Raw genomic sequence first — 17,406 nt, forward strand, 5'->3', positions numbered from 1 at the left:
ATTACAAATATAACTAGTATATAATTAACATGGACTACCTCCCTTCCGTAATAAGTACAGCTCTGGGGCTCAACCTATTATGGGACTGGGGTAATAAGCCTTATGTAAATGAAAAAAAATATCGATAGTTCAGTACTAGTTACATTAAAATTACATTATTACAATATAATTATACTCGTCTTTACGATACACGCACGCATCATTACACATGTGCACACCCGGGACACATCATTACACAGCTCAAAAATTATGGGCCGGAATATGGGCCTAAGCCTACGAACATTGGGCCAGACTATACTGTAAACCTTGTTGGAACAAATTTAAATGAATCTAGCAGAAAACTTGTGTGTTTCAAGATGAGGCACACCAATGCACAGTACATATTTCTACAAACAGAAGTGTTCGTCTAACCTGAAGGACGGCGAATTAAATTATACATATTATTTGTGTCCAATAGAGTAAACTTCTCACCAATAACCAATTTACAGTCTTTACAACATATTATCTGCTGCTAGTGTATGAAAAAAAGTGGGGAAAAGACATCAAACAGTTCAACTAATATTGAACCAACGCAGTTGATACAAATTGCTATTAGTACAAAGCTTACGGAGTGACCGCTATTAACACCTTGTGGATTCTCCATGAATGTTGTCAAGAATGGCAATTACACCAACCACAAATGCCTGGTCATAACCTGGCTGCACCACCACATGGTAGAAGTCCTTACCAACCAGCATCCCTTTCACTCCAATCTATTGGATATAAAACACATGAAATACTTCTATCTAAACATTTTGGAACATTTCTGTTCAAGTTCAATTCATTTTCAACTCCATTAGTTATCATGTATCTTCAGAATTTTACCTGTGCCACGACATGGCCTGCTCGGCTCCTGACGGCGCAAGCTCTCTGAGAAAATGAACCGGTCACCTCATAATCCCAGTGCCTCTTTCTTCCCTTTGGTTCAACAGTGACCCTGACATCGCCGTTCATGCAGAGTAACGGCTTAGGATCTTGCAAGCTGAAAATCAGCTTGCTTGGCTCGCCATAATCCATGAGATATCCCTTCCACCAATTGTTAATGCTCAATGCTTGAACAATGCCTCCCTGAAAAAAACCAAGCCAGATCGAACATTCAGAAAATGAAAACAGCTTAAAGATGTCACATGCCATGCAACATTCATCCTTGTATTTTCGCTTCTACTTATGCTTATAGGTCTAAATTTACAGTTGATTTCGAGGGTTTTTTTAAAGACCGCTGAGAACGTGTTTATAAAAGTTTTATTCATAAATTATTTTCTGTTTGCAAATACGCTGTTTCGTTTTTTTTTCCACCAAACAACCAAAAGACGACCACCATTGTATTCTGAATATATCATGGGATCAACTCGATTGAAAATTTGAAATGTTTCACCTTCTTGTGGATGAAGAGGATGGCAGTGCCATCACCGTCCCTGACGATGAGCTGCCCGCTGGCCCCGATGATCCCGCAGCCATCCACGCTGAAGACGACCCTCTGATCACGGTCGGTGACGACGAACCCGCCGCCGCTCACCGTGGGAGGGCGCCGCCGCACCATCAGCACGGCCTGCGAGTTGCTGCAGAAGATCTTGCTAACGATCGGCGTCAGAGCTGTGTACGCACCCATCAGATAGCTCCTTCTCAGCTCTCTGTTGAGCTACGGATAATTAATTGTGATCAACGATGGCCTCTTTTTCCCAATTAATGCAGCATTATGTTAGGTTGGCAACGAATAAATAGGGCCATTTGGGTGTACGTGTGTCGAATGATCATCTGTGCACGGATGCACACCTGCCTAACCTATTGTGAATTTGTAAGCCAAGCGATTTGGATGAAGTTGCAGAGCTGAAGAAGCAACGTTGGGGATTTGCTTGTGGAGAAGTTTGGACAAAAAAAATGGACAGAAGCTCCTAAAAGAATCTTTGAATTCACTTGCTTTGGGCCACCGAACTTCTTTATCATGACCTGCTACGAGTTTACATTCAGTTCGTGAAGGTTTACGCCTAATAACGGCCTTACGGGCCTAATTATGCTCCAGTCCGGTTGCTTCGATGAACGCCATACGGCAGCGATAAGTAGGCAATTGGACAGGTTCATGAGATGAACCGAAGCTTGTCCTTGTCACAAGAGGTAGACTAGTAGCTAATCATTCACTGCTTATCTGAATATCCATATTCTAATCCTAATTTCCATCTTCCAGCTTCAAACGAAAACATAAATCTTCAACACTAAGCAAACTCTCGTATCACGGTCAGCTAAGCATACTCTCATGTTGCAAGCATTAGGCCATCATCAAGTTTGAATTTTTTTTATTGAAAAATAACAATAAAAAATTGTTTTAAAAAATTGCAAAAGTAGACTCCCCATATATATCGCCCGCTAGCTGAGCGTTGGGGTTTAGTTTATATTTTTCAAACAAAACAATATTTTTTTAAAATTTTAATAAAAGTATATTTAAAAAATTCATCAAGTTTTGCAAGCTCATGGGCCATGGCTCCAGCTCCCATGGCCTGAACTGACTGGATGCACTTGTACGAGGTGGTGGGCTACTGTCTACTGCGTTGCTGGGCTTGTCATGTGGCCCAGTAAACAGTTTCAGTGCAGCTGAGGCTTCACCTTTCCGACGACAACCGGTTGAACCGTGAAAATTTGAAGCTTTGACGTGGCACAAAAGTAGATTTTGCGTCGTTTTTTGGATAGTCTTTTAAATTTTCACATTTTAAACAGTAAGTTGATATAAATTCAGTCAAAATTTATTGAACCGTTATATCACTAGGCTCGGAATCCGACAACCAATCAGAAAGGTACATGGATACTTCACCACTACTTCAACAATAACTTTCTCCTACTCGTGTCACTATTGTCACTATGTTCGTTCCAAAATACAAAATTTATAGTTTATTTAGTATGGATCAAAGATGTATAAAATTTTTTTATTTTAGTTACTTTAATGATCAAATTTTGAAACAATCAGATTTCTTTTGTAAGGATCTGGTTCGCTCTGTAATCGTAAAAATCAATACACAATTATTCATATTATTATATAACATTTAAAATATTTATATTTTAAAATAGTATCAAGTGCTTGTGTGGTGCCCAGGGACAAAGGGACATGGATTGGATTTGATGCCTGTCCGGGATGGCGCCGACTGACGACACCCACCCGTAACAATCTGTCCCCCTCTCACATTCTCCCTTCTTTCCATCCACTCCACCATGATCGATTGATACCTCCAATTTGCCCTGCGACGCTGCGTGCGAGCCCACCATTTCATCTGACTGAGCACATGTTTGCAGGGTGAATGGATGGTTTGTGGTCACTGATAAATCGCACATGATGTGCGTGGCAGATTAGCTAAAATGATCCGTCACGGTGAACTGTCTCAAAGTCTTTAAACCCAGCCAGGTATGAGGAGTAGAATTTGTATTGTAATTATTGCAGTCGTATGGTCACGCTTGAGAAGGAGGCCGGCATCATGGGGCTCTTGAAGGTGATAGGATATAGCTTACCGAAATGAGGAATCCTCGTGCACTAAAACACTTGGAAAGTCTCACGTCGTGGACAATACGTAACATGTACGTACTCTTTTCGGTATTTTTTTTTATTTAAAGTCAATTGACTTTTCGATATATATTTGATTATTCGTCTTATTTAATTTTTTTGCAACTATATAAAATTATAAAATTGTAGTCTAGGTTCAAATTGTTTTTATTAATAAAATAAATTATAAAAAATAATTAATAATCATGTAATTTTTGAATAACATGAATAACCCATCAACGATGTTAAATAAAAATACGGAGGGGGCATCTTGCAATTTGTGCACGGATGAATCACATTGATTCCTTCTAACGTCATACTAGTATCAAGACCTTTGTAACAAATAAAAGATATAAATTCTAGATGTTAGGTATCCTATGGAAAATAATTTTATGCCACCACAGAAGAAGGAAGAAAACAATCTTACAAAGTTCCTTGGAACAGAGGTTTATTCCTCCATGTTCCTAGCTATATTTTATTTATGAAATCTTTGGAGAAAAATGAGCACGAGTTCTTGCCTTATGTTTTCTTCTTACAGTGTCTTGAGTTTCTATATTTTTGCGTGCCAATTATACATTGGTTTTAAAAACTTTCTTGTGTTTTTACGTTTTGAATTTTAATAGTAATTCAATAAACATGACATGACATTCCTATATCTTTTTTCTTAGAGTAAATTGGATTTCATGCCACATTTTAGTATCTAAATTTTACTTTGCATCAACCTCAAACTTATGTTTTCATTTTATACTGGATAAATTTGCTATTGTTATGGTTTGGAACACTCTAAATAATTTTTTTCTAATACACATCAATTACCTCAAACATATGGATTCTACTACACCGACAAACTTACATTGATGTGTCCATGTATTTGCTAAAATTAAGGTTAAATATGGCTAGAAAAGTAATTTGGGTGGTCCAAATTGTAATAATGACAAATTTACTTGGTTCAAAATAAAAGATAAGGTTTAAATATGGGCTAAGTAAAACTTAGATAATAAAATATGTACTAAATTATAATTTTCTTTTTTGTTCCTTAGTCAAGTATCCCTAGAATCCCACGTTTTAAAGGAGATGATTCTACCTGACAACAAAAGGTGAAAAAAAAAAGCACTAAAGCAACAGAGTTGTATAATTACACACAGAACAGTGAACAGTGCACTTCTGACAAATATAACCTTTTAAAAAGCTTAGCTGGAAACAATGAAAGCAGAAGGGGACTTGCCGGAATACAAGTTCACCAACCCTTTTGCTCCCCATCGTAATTCGCCTCTTTTTTTTTTCCTGACATGATTTCACACTAACAAATGATATAACCACCCTAAGGGGTTGTTTAGTTTAATTTTTTTTTCAAAAACATCACATCAAAACTTTAAACACATATTTGAAGTATTAAACTTAGTCTAGTTACAAAACAAATTTCAGATTCCGCCTGGAAACCGCGAGACGAATCTTTTAAGTCTAATTAATCCGTCATTAGCACATGTTGGTTACTGTAGCATTTATGGCTAATCACGTCCTAATTAGGCTCAAAAGATTTGTCTCACTATTTTCTTCATAACTACGTAATTAGTTTTAATATTTATATATATTTAATGCTTTATTTAAATATCCAAAGATTCGATATGATGTTTTTGGGAAAAAAATTTGGAATCTAAACAACCCTAGAACTAGATCTAAGAAAATACAATATCCTAAGACCTCTGAAACCTCGGCCGAGCAGAAACCATGGGCAGGCCAAGCGAAGTGTTCAACTATCATGGTCACAAGCACATGTCGCATATACATTTCTTCCCCATACACAATATTGCTGCCGACTAACAACAGATAACCACGGTCCATGCACTAACTTAGACACACGTTTTATTTCGTTACGAGGAGGATTTATTTAAAAATTATTGTATTCGGATATAAATTTATGATATACAATACTCTTTAACATTCAAAATTATTTCTTATATTTATATTTGTTTGCTACATAAGCAATATATTAATACAATAATATTTAGTTAGATCCTATCATAATGGAACAAAATACATAATTCTTCCATACTAAAATATAATTATTTTAATCATTCCAATTATTCTAGGGTAATTCAAAATTAAAAAAAATGATCATCAAAGTGATTAAAAGAAAATATTTTAACATATTCGTTAGTTTATGTTAAACAATGTGAAAATGCATATATTTTGAAACGATGGTAGTATTGTATTTTGGAATGGCAGGGGTAATCGAAGAAACGCAAAGCCTTGTGCATGCAAAAAAAAAGAGCAGAATTTTAATTCTTCAGAAACCCAATTACCCAAACGTTTCAGGAGTCATCCGGTCAGCGAAAGAAACCATGCAAAACTTCCTTGCAATTTGCAAAATACCCACGACTTTTCACCCGAGCTGACTGCAAATATAAAATCCGGCAACACTGACACATCCACAACACACGACTCCTCTTCTGAAAATCCTACTAGACCAGGCCACCACTGCCCTCCACTGCTGCTGCTCCCAACACGACGACGCCAACCACCTCGCCGCCTCAGTGAGAGATCCGAAGCTCCCAAGAAAGCGTCAGGTATTCAGCACTGTCCTCCTCCCTCGTGCATGGAGTTGACCGGCCTGAGGACGACGGCCGCTGCCGTGCCGGCGGCGGCGCGGCGGGGCTGGAGCGAGCTCCGCTTCGCGCCGCCGCCGCCCCAGGAGCAGCAAGGGAGGAGGGGGAGGCCGGGCGTGAGGAAGGTGGTGGCGGCCATCAGCGAGGAGGTGCCGCGGCTGGCGTCGTCGTCGCCCGGGGTCAAGGGCGGCGGGGAGAGGCGGCCGGCGCCGGAGAAGGTGGCGCTGCGGGCGGCGCTGACGGTGCGGCGGAAGCAGAAGGAGGACATCAAGGACGCGGTGGCCGGACACCTCGACGCGCTCTGGGATATGGTCGGCCGGAATGTCGTGCTCGAGCTCATCAGCACCAAGATCCACCCAAGTAAGCAAAGAAGAACCCCCAGCAGATCATCCTTCTCTTGTACTGCACACTTCTCCTCCATTTTCTTGGGACTTAATTAGCTTGCACTTCTCCGGTTGACTTCAACTCTCACACTTTCACCTTTATTCGAGCTGTTTATTTTAGTTTCTTTTTTTTTGTTGCTAAAGTTTAATCTTGTTTTGATCGTTGTTCGAGTTTACTGGGAGTTGGATATGCAAAGATATGTAAAGTTGCTGCCTTTTTTTGGCTGCTGCTCCGTTTGCTCCTCACGGTTCTTGGTAGGTAAGGTAAGCAGACGGTAGTCAGGGGATTCTGATTAGATGCACATGATCTGATCTCCATAAATGGAGTTATTTTAAGAGTGCGTGTGCGTTTCGTGTGTTTGGATATTCATGCTGCATATTTTCAACAACCTTTTCATTCTTAGAAAAGAGTAAGCAAACAATTGGAGCTACTAACTCTTAACTTTTCAAACACTGACAACTTTCAGAAAACTACAGAAATATAAAGATTTGGAAGATGGTGAAAGGAGATAAATAAATGGAGATAATGAATTATATTAACATACCTTTAAATCCATCTCACCGAATCTTCAGAGTATTTCAATGCAGAGCCTCCCTTTTATCCATAATCATGATCATATCATAATACTTTTTTACCTTTAGGGGGAAAAATAGCATCAGAACATTTTCGTGGTTAAATGGATCACTGTGCTCGCGAATAGCTACCTTTCCCTCTCTCCATGATCACCATGTGGCCCTGAAAGCATCTCGCGAGGTCACGGTCCCTTTCTGGCAATTCCATGTCTCCAAATTTGACTTGTCTTGCCAACATTTCCCAGCTCGTGCAATGGCGAAACGTGGTCTCTGACTGAGTTGATGATCATCTGTTGATATCAGGGACCAAGAAGCCGATGCAGAGTGGTCGTGTGTCGATCAAGGACTGGTGCCAGAAGAGGGGAGCCAAGGGCGACCACGTCGTGTACACGGCCGAGTTCACGGTGGACGCAGACTTCGGCGAGCCAGGCGCCATCGCCGTGTCCAACCGGCACAACAGGGAGTTCTTCCTGGAGAGCATCGTCGTCGAGGGTGGCCTGCCGAGCGGGCCGGTGCACTTCGCCTGCAACTCGTGGGTGCAGTCCACTAGGGAGCTGCCGACAAAGAGAGTGTTCTTCAGCAACAAGGTACAGTGAGCATTTTATTTTCTTTGGTCCAAGGGGGAAAAAAACGTGCTGTGAGGCTGTGTGGTGACCTGAACTGTTTAATGTTTATAGGACTAGGTTGGTAACATGGCTATGTGATCCTTACAATGGCCATGTTCCTGTTAATTGTGATATTTGTCCCTAAGCTGGTTGTGCATCCTTGTCTATGATGTTGATGGAAGGAAAGAAGGCCATTAACTACAGAATGAGAAGGCAGGCCAGCCTAAAGGCATGATTTTTTTTAGTTAATACTAGTATGTCATTTTCAAGAACCTGTTTTTTAGGCATGATTTTTATTGAGTAATGTCATTGTCAAAAGGTTGTTTAATTGCTCACCTTTTGGATAGGTCATAGGCCTCTCAGTAGAACATATCTGTGGCCTGTCCGACAACAATCTTTTGGCACTAGGTTAAATGAACTGAGTGGGGCATTAATGACTTATGCATCTTCATGTGTATAATTAATGATCTTTCCAGTACTGTCAAACAGGACTGTCTATTCTTTTACGTGTTGCTTCACAGGAAGTCAAGAACAACTATAAGAGCATTATGTTGTCTAATTTAGTTAGCTATAAGTGAACCACTTTGTTTCCTTAATGGAAATAGAGGGGCTGCCCTCTTTTTCAAAAAAAAAAAAAAAGTTGTCTGATTTAGGTTAGGTTGTGATCCCAATTTGCTGTCCTTAGTCCTCAAATGGTTACTTGGTTTCTTTGATGAGAAAGTGATAACAATCTTTAGAATTTATTAATTCATTTGAAGTTTGTAATTTATATTTCTGATAATATATGAATGACCCATGCAGCCATATTTACCATCTGAAACACCTCCCGGGCTTAGAGAACTAAGGGAGAAGGAGCTGAAAGACCTAAGAGGAGATGGCACAGGGGTTCGGAAATTATCTGACAGAATATATGATTATGCCACGTACAATGATTTGGGAAATCCAGATAAGGGGAAGGAATTTATCAGGCCGATCCTTGGAGGCGAGAAGATACCTTACCCACGGCGTTGCCGGACTGGTCGCCCGCCAACAGATACCAGTAAGTTCTGTTTGGACATAATCCTTAGCTCATAATAGAAAAGGGAATTGGGTAAAATGCAGAAAGGTGCAAGTTATTTCCCAACTATAGCCAGCATGAAGTTTGTGCATGCCAAATTCCACTTTGATCAAAGGCCACGTCCTTTTCAGATGTGATAGCTTGGCCCTTCAAGAAACAATCCTTCACCACGTGGTTTGATTCCTTGATGATGTCCGAATTTGACCCCAAAAATGTAACTTTTAACTTCTGAATAACGCCTGACTTTATGCAAGACCTAGAAGTCGTATTAGCTGGCAAAAATCTATGACATACAATCCATGGGGAAAAGACAAAGTATTGCCTAATTAAAACAGAAAAGAGCAACTCAAGAGTATCAGATCGGGATCATGGAAATTTCTTCTAGCTGAACAGTCTTGACATTTCTGGATATTGCCAATAGTTAGGTTGGAATTTATATGACCTTATGGATGGGCTTTTTCCTTATATTTAGTCTTTTGGAATGGTGGTCTTGGACTCTAGCGACATCACCGAATACAAAATGGACATGCAAGTGCGAGTGAAAATTAAAGTAATTGGCATAATTTGGCATTATCCCTAGGCCCTAGCAATTATTAGACTCTCACTGTTATTAGACTTCCTGTACGATTCATTCCTGTAATGTGTTTCTGAATTATCCAGAACTGGTGCTAAGTGGTTATCTCTCTTTTGAGAGGGTGCTAAGTGGTTAATTATTACTCCCTCCATTTTTTTATGACATATGTCATATAAATATTAATGGAGGGAGTACTGTTTCTAACAGCAACAACCATGCACTTTACTACAAGTATAAAGTGGTGCAGTGAATGCTTCCATATAAATTTTGGAATTTCACCTCATATAGAAACAGTTAAGAATTAACATTATGCTTTTACCTGTATTGTAGACATGCTAGCAGAGAGCAGAGTAGAGAAGCCGCATCCAATATATGTTCCCCGGGATGAGGCATTTGAGGAGCTGAAGCAGGGTGCCTTCTCATCAGGGAGGCTCCGGGCAGTACTTCACACGCTGATCCCATCGCTGATTGCATCCATCTCAGCTGAGACCCACAATTTCCAAGGCTTCCACCACATTGACAACCTCTATAAGGAGGGCCTCAGGCTGAAGCTGGGTCTGCAAGAACACCTGTTCCAGAAGATACCACTTGTTCAGAAGATTCAGGAGTCGAGTGAAGGGATGCTTCGTTATGACACACCTAGCATTCTTTCTAGTAAGAATAAGTTGATTAATTCATTTTTTTTTACCTCAAGCTGATTTGCCAGAAGAAAATTCTGTTCGATGTCAGACTGTTAAAAGAGTTACCACTTAAACGTTGTCTCCTAATTTTGCAGAGGACAAGTTTGCATGGCTCCGTGATGATGAATTTGCTAGGCAGGCTGTTGCAGGAATAAACCCAGTTAACATCGAGAGGCTCCAGGTAATCTGCTGTTAATATTCATCAACAACAGTAAGATTTTTCATAAGAACTAAACTGTGATAATTGCCCGGAAATAGGTTTTCCCACCGGTGAGCAAGCTGGATCCTGCAATATATGGACCACCAGAATCATCAATCACTGAAAAACATATAGCTGGACATCTCAACGGACTCACAGCACAACAGGTACTCATCAAAATGATGAGGTCTTAAATTATGTTCAGTTGTGTCCCCATGGTTATTCTTTCTGATCACATGTCACAATTGAAGGCGATGGACGAGGCCAAGCTGTTCATAATGGACTACCATGATGTGTACCTGCCATTCTTGGACCGGATCAATGCAATAGAGGGACGGAAAGCATATGCAACCCGAACAATCTTCTTCCTGACAGAAGCTGGCACGCTGAAACCGATTGCTATCGAGCTGAGCCTTCCTCCAACTCAGCCAGGGGAGCCTGGGCCAAGCAAGGTGCTGACTCCTCCCTGTGATGCTACCACGAATTGGCTCTGGATGCTTGCCAAGTCCCATGTCAGCTCCAACGATGCTGGCGTCCATCAGCTGGTCAATCACTGGTAAAAAAAAAGATTGATCTGCCATCCCTCTCCAAATCAAGAACCTAAAAGAACAAAAATGTCACAATGCCATTGCTGCTTCAATAAGAACACCAAGGCGTCAAGTAATTTCTGAACATTGTCTGTGACTTACCGAGTCCCTTCGATGAACTCTTTCAGGCTGAGGACGCATGCAACAATGGAGCCGTTCATCCTGGCGGCGCACCGGCATATGAGCGCAATGCACCCCATCTTCAAGCTCCTGCACCCGCACATGCGGTACACGCTCGAGATCAACGCGCTTGCACGGCAGAGCCTCATCAACGCCGATGGAGTGATCGAGTCCTGCTTCACCCCCGGCCCCGTCTCCGGCGAGATCAGTGCGGCTTACTACCGCAACCACTGGCGGTTCGACCTGGAGGGCCTCCCTTCCGACCTCATCCGCAGGCACGTCCATGTCCTCCCCATCACCAGCCATTGTCTGATTCTGCAAACGAAGCTTTTGCACTTTCATGGTCATTGGCATTGCCTGATTCGGGTGCAATTCTCAGGGGAGTTGCTGTGGAGGACGCGACGCAGCCCCATGGCGTCAGGCTTCTCATCGAGGACTACCCTTACGCGAATGACGGGCTTCTGCTTTGGTCGGCCATTCGCAACTGGGTGGAGTCGTACGTGCAGCTCTACTACCCGGACGCGGGGACGGTGCAGGGCGACCTCGAGCTCCAGGGGTGGTACCACGAGTCGGTCCATGTCGGGCACGGCGACCTCCGCGACGCGCCGTGGTGGCCGCCGCTCTCGACGCCGGCGGACCTGGCGTCGATTCTGATGACGCTCGTCTGGCTCGCGTCGGCGCAGCACGCGGCGCTCAACTTCGGGCAGTACCCTCTGGGCGGGTACGTCCCGAACCGGCCGCCGCTGATGCGGCGGCTGCTGCCGGACCTGGAGCGCGACGCGGCGGAGTACGCGGCGTTCCTGGCCGACCCGCACCGCTTCTTCCTGAACGCGATGCCCGGGGTGCTGGAGGCCACCAAGTTCATGGCGGTGGTGGACACGCTGTCGACGCACTCCCCCGACGAGGAGTACCTCGGCGAGGGGCGCGACGAGGGCGGCGTGCCGTGGACGGCGGACGAGGCGGCCGTGGCGGCGCACGCCATGTTCTCGGCCGACGTGCGGCGCGCCGAGGAGGCCATCGAGAGGCGCAACGCCGACCACAGCCGCAAGAACCGGTGCGGCGCCGGGGTGCTGCCGTACGAGCTGCTGGCGCCCAGCTCGCCGCCGGGGGTCACCTGCCGCGGCGTGCCAAACAGCATCTCCATTTGATCCGGCGACATTGCCAATCCATTGTTGATTGATTCCCCTCTGTTCTTGTTTCCGATCTGTAATTTTAGTAAGATGAATATGAATTTAGGAGAGTATTAATCAGGGGCCGGCGCGTGAATTTCTCAGCATCGGTAGGCAAACCCTCGCTTGCTTCTTCACCGCTCCACAATGCTGCGCCCCTCGCCGTAGTTCAGTGGCTCGGGCGGCCGCACGTCGACGTCCTTCGTCGCCTTCCTCTCCCTCCCTGCCTCCGCTTCCTCTGCTCCGCAGCACAGCGAGGAAAACAGTAGAATATCGTAGCAAATTACCGTGACAAAAATAATAATAAAGTTACTGTTTTATATTACATCAAATTATTATAGCAGAGAGATCTAGGGTCAATTATCTCGAAACGGATAGCTGAGATTCTTTCCCGTGTCACAGTATTGTTCTTCTCTGCCATTAGTATGCAGAGTTAAGAGTAATTCAATTCTCTGTCGTGGACCTGTGGTCATCCCATCCTAATTGACCACCTCCACCCCATGAGCCACGATTTTTATTATTTTTAAATGTTATTATTTTTTAAAAAAAACTACACCGTCTAAACTTATTTTCAAATATGACAATATTTTCACACCATCCCATCCGTAAAGAAATAACAATGCCACACTATGAGTTGAGTTGGTGTATGGTATTTTTCTATGCCAGCTAGTTCAGTTGGCATGATCAATGCTACCACGTAACCGTAATGGTGTGACAATATTATATGACTATGCTGGACAAACTTGCGTGATTGAAAATTTCAAATTTAGAAACAAGTCTTACGAGGTTCTATATTTTAAAATAAAAATTCCAAAACATAAAAAAATTCCCGGGCTGCGGCTATCATATTTGCTGTTTTCAGTTTGCAATGTAAGGCAATACCTTTGCTGATCTTACTAGCAATTATGCTATGCAGTCTGCAAGTTCTGCACCAGTGCACCACTGAACTTTGCCTGCTTAATTGCTGAACATCTCAAGGCATCAGAGCATCGCCACATTTCAGTCTTCTTCTACAGTGAAAATGTGACACGTGGTAAGACCTGCTGGTAAGAACAGAGAACAAGCTTACATTGATACAAATGTTCAGGAAACGGCCTGAGATCAAAGTTTGCTTCAGAGGACCAAAATCCAAAATCCCTGTCAAGTAGGAATAGGTGCCAAGCCAGATTTAACTCTGCCTACTGATATTAAGGAAGAAGAACCTCTATGTAAAGAAAGAAAAAGAGCAAAAAGGAAAAAATAACTTTAAAATCCCGCCTCCTTGTTAGGAAGGAAAAGCCAGAAAGCAAAGAGGTTTGGTTTACGTATGGTGGAAGGTGACATTTTCCAGTCGGAACGACGGAGCTCTAAATAAAAGGTATGAAATCCAATCCCTTATCTTTCTTAAGCGTAGGGATGAAAGCCAAGAATGAAGTCGTCTCATCTCTCGTTGACAATAGCTTAAATTCCGGCCTAGTATATATCATCAGACTCCGACTGCCTCGAAGACTTGAACTCCGGAAGCAATTTTCACTAAATGATGTGGTGACACACTACATACAGGGTTGCTAGTTTTCTTCACATTAGCCCAAGTACAAACTAAAAGGCACAAAAGTACCAGGTCTATAGAATGAGCAAACTAAAAAAATTAGTACTGCACAGAATATAGTTACTCAACAAAACTGTTCATACACAACGAAGGTCGGAAAAGTGTCATAACAGCACAATCACATTGTAACACCGAACAAAAGAACAGAAAACGTGTAACTCCATTTTATATTTTCATTTGTATAAATGACAGACATGAACATGCAGTTTTATGTGGATCAGCATCTCATTTTTACAACAGGAGCAACTAACTCAAGCCAGGAAGTGGTAATATCCCCATGGCATTGCTCACCCTAATAAAAAGAAAAACTGAGTAAAGAGCAATGAGACCAACTCCAAGTATCTTGTTAGGCTGCATGCCACTTCGAGGCAGCATAACAAGAGCCCAAATCAATCCACCAATGAGGAAACTCATTGTGTAAATGAGAGAGGGGTCTTGAGGAAGCACATAAGAATTGGGTGCTGTTGACCAAGCTCCAAGCAGCATTGATATTCCCAATCCAGCAAGTGTATTGAACATTGGTCCTGCATAACATCCAGACATGGCGATCTGCACACCGTCTCCTCCATTCATCGCCAAGGCAACATTTGACATTAAGTCACCCATCGAATTACCCCATGCCAACACAGTTAACCCAAGAATTGAAGGATTAATCCCCAATATCACACCAAAAGCGACCAAAAGTGCAACTAATTCATTGGCAATGATGTAGAACCAGATAATGCTCATCACAAACCCTCCCAACACCCATGGGAATAAAAATCTCCGTGGAGGTTGTTCATGGCTAGTGAACATGAAAGCAAGAGAAGCAAGTGCAATTCCCAAAATACCAGCTATAACATATGCTACTATAAGAGCTTTGGTGGATACCCCATCCTGACTGCTCCAAAGAAATGCCAGAAGAACAGGCGCTAAGCCAGCACTAGCAACAGCAAATTCTTTTGACCACCGGTCTTCCTCAACTATTGGAATTGTCAACCTTCTTGGTATTGTCAAGGGGAGCTCCAAAAATAAAAACAGCTTGGAGAAGCTGATTGAGGTATTATCCACTTCTTCATCACTCCAACCCCATAGTGGCCTGGAACTATCAGGTGAACCACCTCTGATCCCATGATTTGAGTAAATGGCCACATGAGAAGCCCACATCCACTGAGGTAGGGATGTGTTTATTCGAGCCACCTCACCATCTGATTCCTCCTCAAGAAGTGAACTGTACACAGACTCATCGTCTTCTGTTCCTTGTGCGAAGATACTCCCTCTCACAGGCAGCAATGGTGTGACCACATCGAACTTAAGCCTCCGTGCATGCTTCCTCAAGACCTCATTTGCAGCCACCACAAATGCATAAACCACATAAATCGAAACAAACATGATTGCTCCCCAAACGGTCACCTTCCCAACAATCAAAATAATTGACAGCACTACTAGAGTCATCAGAAAGAAACCAACATCCCTCACAAAGCATCTTCTATCAATCTGCACATTCTTCTCCGCCACGCACAATGACACAGCTCCCACCACAACACACGTCACAAAGACCGCTCCACCCAACACACTGTTCAGCCCAACATCCCCAGCGCCGCTCCCCATAAACGCAGCAATACTCGCAAACACATCAGGTGCACCATTTCCAAAGGGGAGCAACGTCACTCCGGCAACAGTCGGTGGGAGCCGTAGCAGCGCGGACATCTTCTCAAGGCTGCAGCAGAAGTAGTCCGCAGCCGTGTTCCCAAGCATATAGAACAGAGCGGCCAGGCACACGCCAAGCACCGCATAGCCGAGCGCCCTGAACCTCTCGCAACGGCAGTAGAAGAAGCCCAAGTAGTCCACGAACCCGCCGGAGCTACACTGCGGGTGCGCCCGGAGGAACTCGCACTGGGAACCGAACCCCTCGTGCCGCGCTATCCCGGCGCACGCCACGGAGGGATCCTCCGGCGGCTCGCCGCTCTGCTTCGCGACCTCCGACAGGTTCGCGCCTCTGGACGCGGAGCTGATAGGATCGGCATCGAAGAGGAATCTACGGAACACCGGGCGCGAATTGGAGCCCAGCAGCCGTGGAGACCGCGGCAAGCTCCTATCGGAGCGGCCGTAGTACAGGAGGAAGAGGAACAGTACCAGGGAGGCGGCGGCGAGGGGCCGAATCCGGCGAGGATGCCGTCCCGCCGACGGGATCATCTCCGGCGAGATCAGTGGCTAGGGTTTCCGGGGACGGGCATGACGAATTTGGGGGTGGGGGCGAGTAATTCGGGGGGACGGCGAGGGGTTTCGGGGGGATCCGGGTCGTCGGGGTTAGGGTTTGCGCGGAGGGGGAGGGGAGGGTGGGGCGGTGCGGTTTGGGAATTGCGAGACGGAGTTGACGACGACGCGAACGCGAGGAAGGAAGGAGACCGCGCGAAGGAATCTAAGTGGGCCGTATGTGCTGGGCTCAAATCGTATTGGTCTGATCATGCGCGGTAGCAATAGGCCTAACTGTTTGGGGAAAAAAGAAAAGGCACTTTAGATTCCTCAACTAACTATCGGCTATAGAGCAAGACTAATAATATAGTCAACATGCTGGCTACAAGAGATTTTTTTATAGTTTTCTTTTAGTTCATCCATCCATATATTAGTTAGCTCTTCATCATTAATGACCCACATATCACTCTCACAGAGTTTCTTGGTTCCTGTGCTCAAGCTGGCTACAAGCTAACAGCATGCTTGCACTCTCTCTCATCCACTCTCTCTTCCTCATAAGCATATAGCCAGTTTATAGCCTGCTATTATACTTGCTCTTAGGGCTAGCAATCGACACAGAAAAAGTTGCAGTGGATTGATACGTCATTAATTAATTATTAACTATAAAAAATAAAAATTGATTAATATAATTTTAAAGCATCTTTTGTATAGAAAATTTTAGCAAAAAATACATCGGTTAATAGTTTGGATGTGTGCGTGCGAAAAACGAGAGAATCTGGGCAAATAATGGGCACAAACGAACTAGACCTATGAGTGGTATGTTTCATTCAGGTCTCTCAACTGTAGTATAGTGCACACATGGGGTGGATCTAGAATGAAATACAGAGATACAGCTCGCTCGCTTTTTAGTGCTTTGAACCAACTTTATATTGTCGCTAATGTCTAAGTTTAGATTGAAAGAGATGTCTATATAGTAAAATAGGTAAAATCTAGCTTAAAATAATTTCTAAACCAGGTTTCTACAAACCCCCTCCCCTTCCTTATACCACATGAACACATCTAAGTGTATCGTCCTAACTCTTGCTCATGTACAAGGACTTGGTGGTAAATCTTGAGTCTTGCTAAATTTCGGCCGAAAGTGCAACCGCGTGTGCCGTGTGGTGTTGGTACCTGCTATGTCGTAGAATTGAGTAATGTTTGATTGATTTTCATTTTCACCCAAAGTACTTTGTTCAAAAAAATAATAATTCACACAATTTAGAAGTAACAAGGCAAGGAGAAAAACTGCGACGACAAACCAGTTATCTACCTCAGGAGAGCTGCAGCCTGCTGAGTGCTGACAGCTCGCCATGCCATGTAGGACCTTCTAGAAGATTCTGCGGTACTGCCCATGGTGCCAATGAAAGATATTTTTTTGGAGTCAAGGTCATTCTTAAACTCCCAGTGGTTGTCCATGTTCACATAAATCCAATTAGGCAGCAAGTTGCAATGAGCTCTATCAATGCAGCTCAACCTGATGCATAAACAT

General features: G+C 43.5%; 3 protein-coding genes across 4 annotated transcripts; 1 reads left to right on the top strand and 2 right to left on the bottom strand.

The window, feature by feature from the left end:
* Positions 1-387: 387 nt before the first annotated feature.
* LOC102708697 (protein LURP-one-related 6-like) lies at positions 388-1,717 on the bottom strand. Its single transcript, XM_006649434.2, has 3 exons — positions 1,415-1,717; positions 865-1,107; positions 388-752 (listed from the first exon to the last, which is right to left on the bottom strand). The coding sequence occupies exons 1-3, from the start codon at positions 1,646-1,648 to the stop codon at positions 621-623; spliced, it is 609 nt and encodes a 202-aa protein (XP_006649497.1). The 5' UTR covers positions 1,649-1,717; the 3' UTR covers positions 388-620.
* A 4,295-nt stretch (positions 1,718-6,012) lies between these two features.
* On the top strand, positions 6,013-12,197 carry LOC102703951 (probable lipoxygenase 6). Of its 2 annotated transcripts, none has more exons than XM_040522491.1 (9): positions 6,013-6,528; positions 7,428-7,711; positions 8,531-8,768; positions 9,691-10,014; positions 10,136-10,221; positions 10,299-10,406; positions 10,491-10,795; positions 10,955-11,221; positions 11,326-12,197. In XM_040522491.1, exons 1-9 carry the CDS (start codon positions 6,159-6,161, stop codon positions 12,092-12,094), a joined length of 2,751 nt encoding a protein of 916 aa, XP_040378425.1. In that variant the 5' UTR covers positions 6,013-6,158; the 3' UTR covers positions 12,095-12,197. The 2 variants fall into 2 exon arrangements, with proteins under 2 accessions (XP_040378425.1, XP_040378426.1); XM_040522492.1 differs by lacking the exon at positions 6,013-6,528 and adding an exon at positions 7,234-7,305.
* A 1,647-nt stretch (positions 12,198-13,844) lies between these two features.
* On the bottom strand, positions 13,845-15,960 carry LOC102704230 (cation/calcium exchanger 4-like). The gene has a single exon (XM_015834762.2). The coding sequence runs from the start codon at positions 15,876-15,878 to the stop codon at positions 13,950-13,952; it is 1,929 nt and encodes a 642-aa protein (XP_015690248.2). The 5' UTR covers positions 15,879-15,960; the 3' UTR covers positions 13,845-13,949.
* Positions 15,961-17,406: the final 1,446 nt, after the last annotated feature.

Source organism: Oryza brachyantha, chromosome 3 (genome assembly GCF_000231095.2).
Source record: "Oryza brachyantha chromosome 3, ObraRS2, whole genome shotgun sequence".
Classification (NCBI taxonomy): Eukaryota; Viridiplantae; Streptophyta; class Magnoliopsida; order Poales; family Poaceae; genus Oryza; species Oryza brachyantha.

Bases quoted from the DNA above. Each gene is read 5' to 3' on its own strand.
- LOC102703951 (XM_040522491.1), top strand. From the start codon at position 6,159: ATGGAGTTGACCGGCCTGAGGACGACGGCCGCTGCCGTGCCGGCGGCG. The intron at 6,529-7,427 runs GTAAGCAAAGAA...TGTTGATATCAG, and splicing joins CAGCACCAAGATCCACCCAA to GGACCAAGAAGCCGATGCAG. The intron at 11,222-11,325 runs GCACGTCCATGT...TGCAATTCTCAG, and splicing joins CCTTCCGACCTCATCCGCAG to GGGAGTTGCTGTGGAGGACG.
- LOC102708697 (XM_006649434.2), bottom strand. From the start codon at position 1,648: ATGGGTGCGTACACAGCTCTGACGCCGATCGTTAGCAAGATCTTCTGC. The intron at 1,108-1,414 runs GTGAAACATTTC...GGTTTTTTTCAG, and splicing joins TCCTCTTCATCCACAAGAAG to GGAGGCATTGTTCAAGCATT. The intron at 753-864 runs GTAAAATTCTGA...TATATCCAATAG, and splicing joins CAGGCCATGTCGTGGCACAG to ATTGGAGTGAAAGGGATGCT.
- LOC102704230 (XM_015834762.2), bottom strand. From the start codon at position 15,878: ATGATCCCGTCGGCGGGACGGCATCCTCGCCGGATTCGGCCCCTCGCC.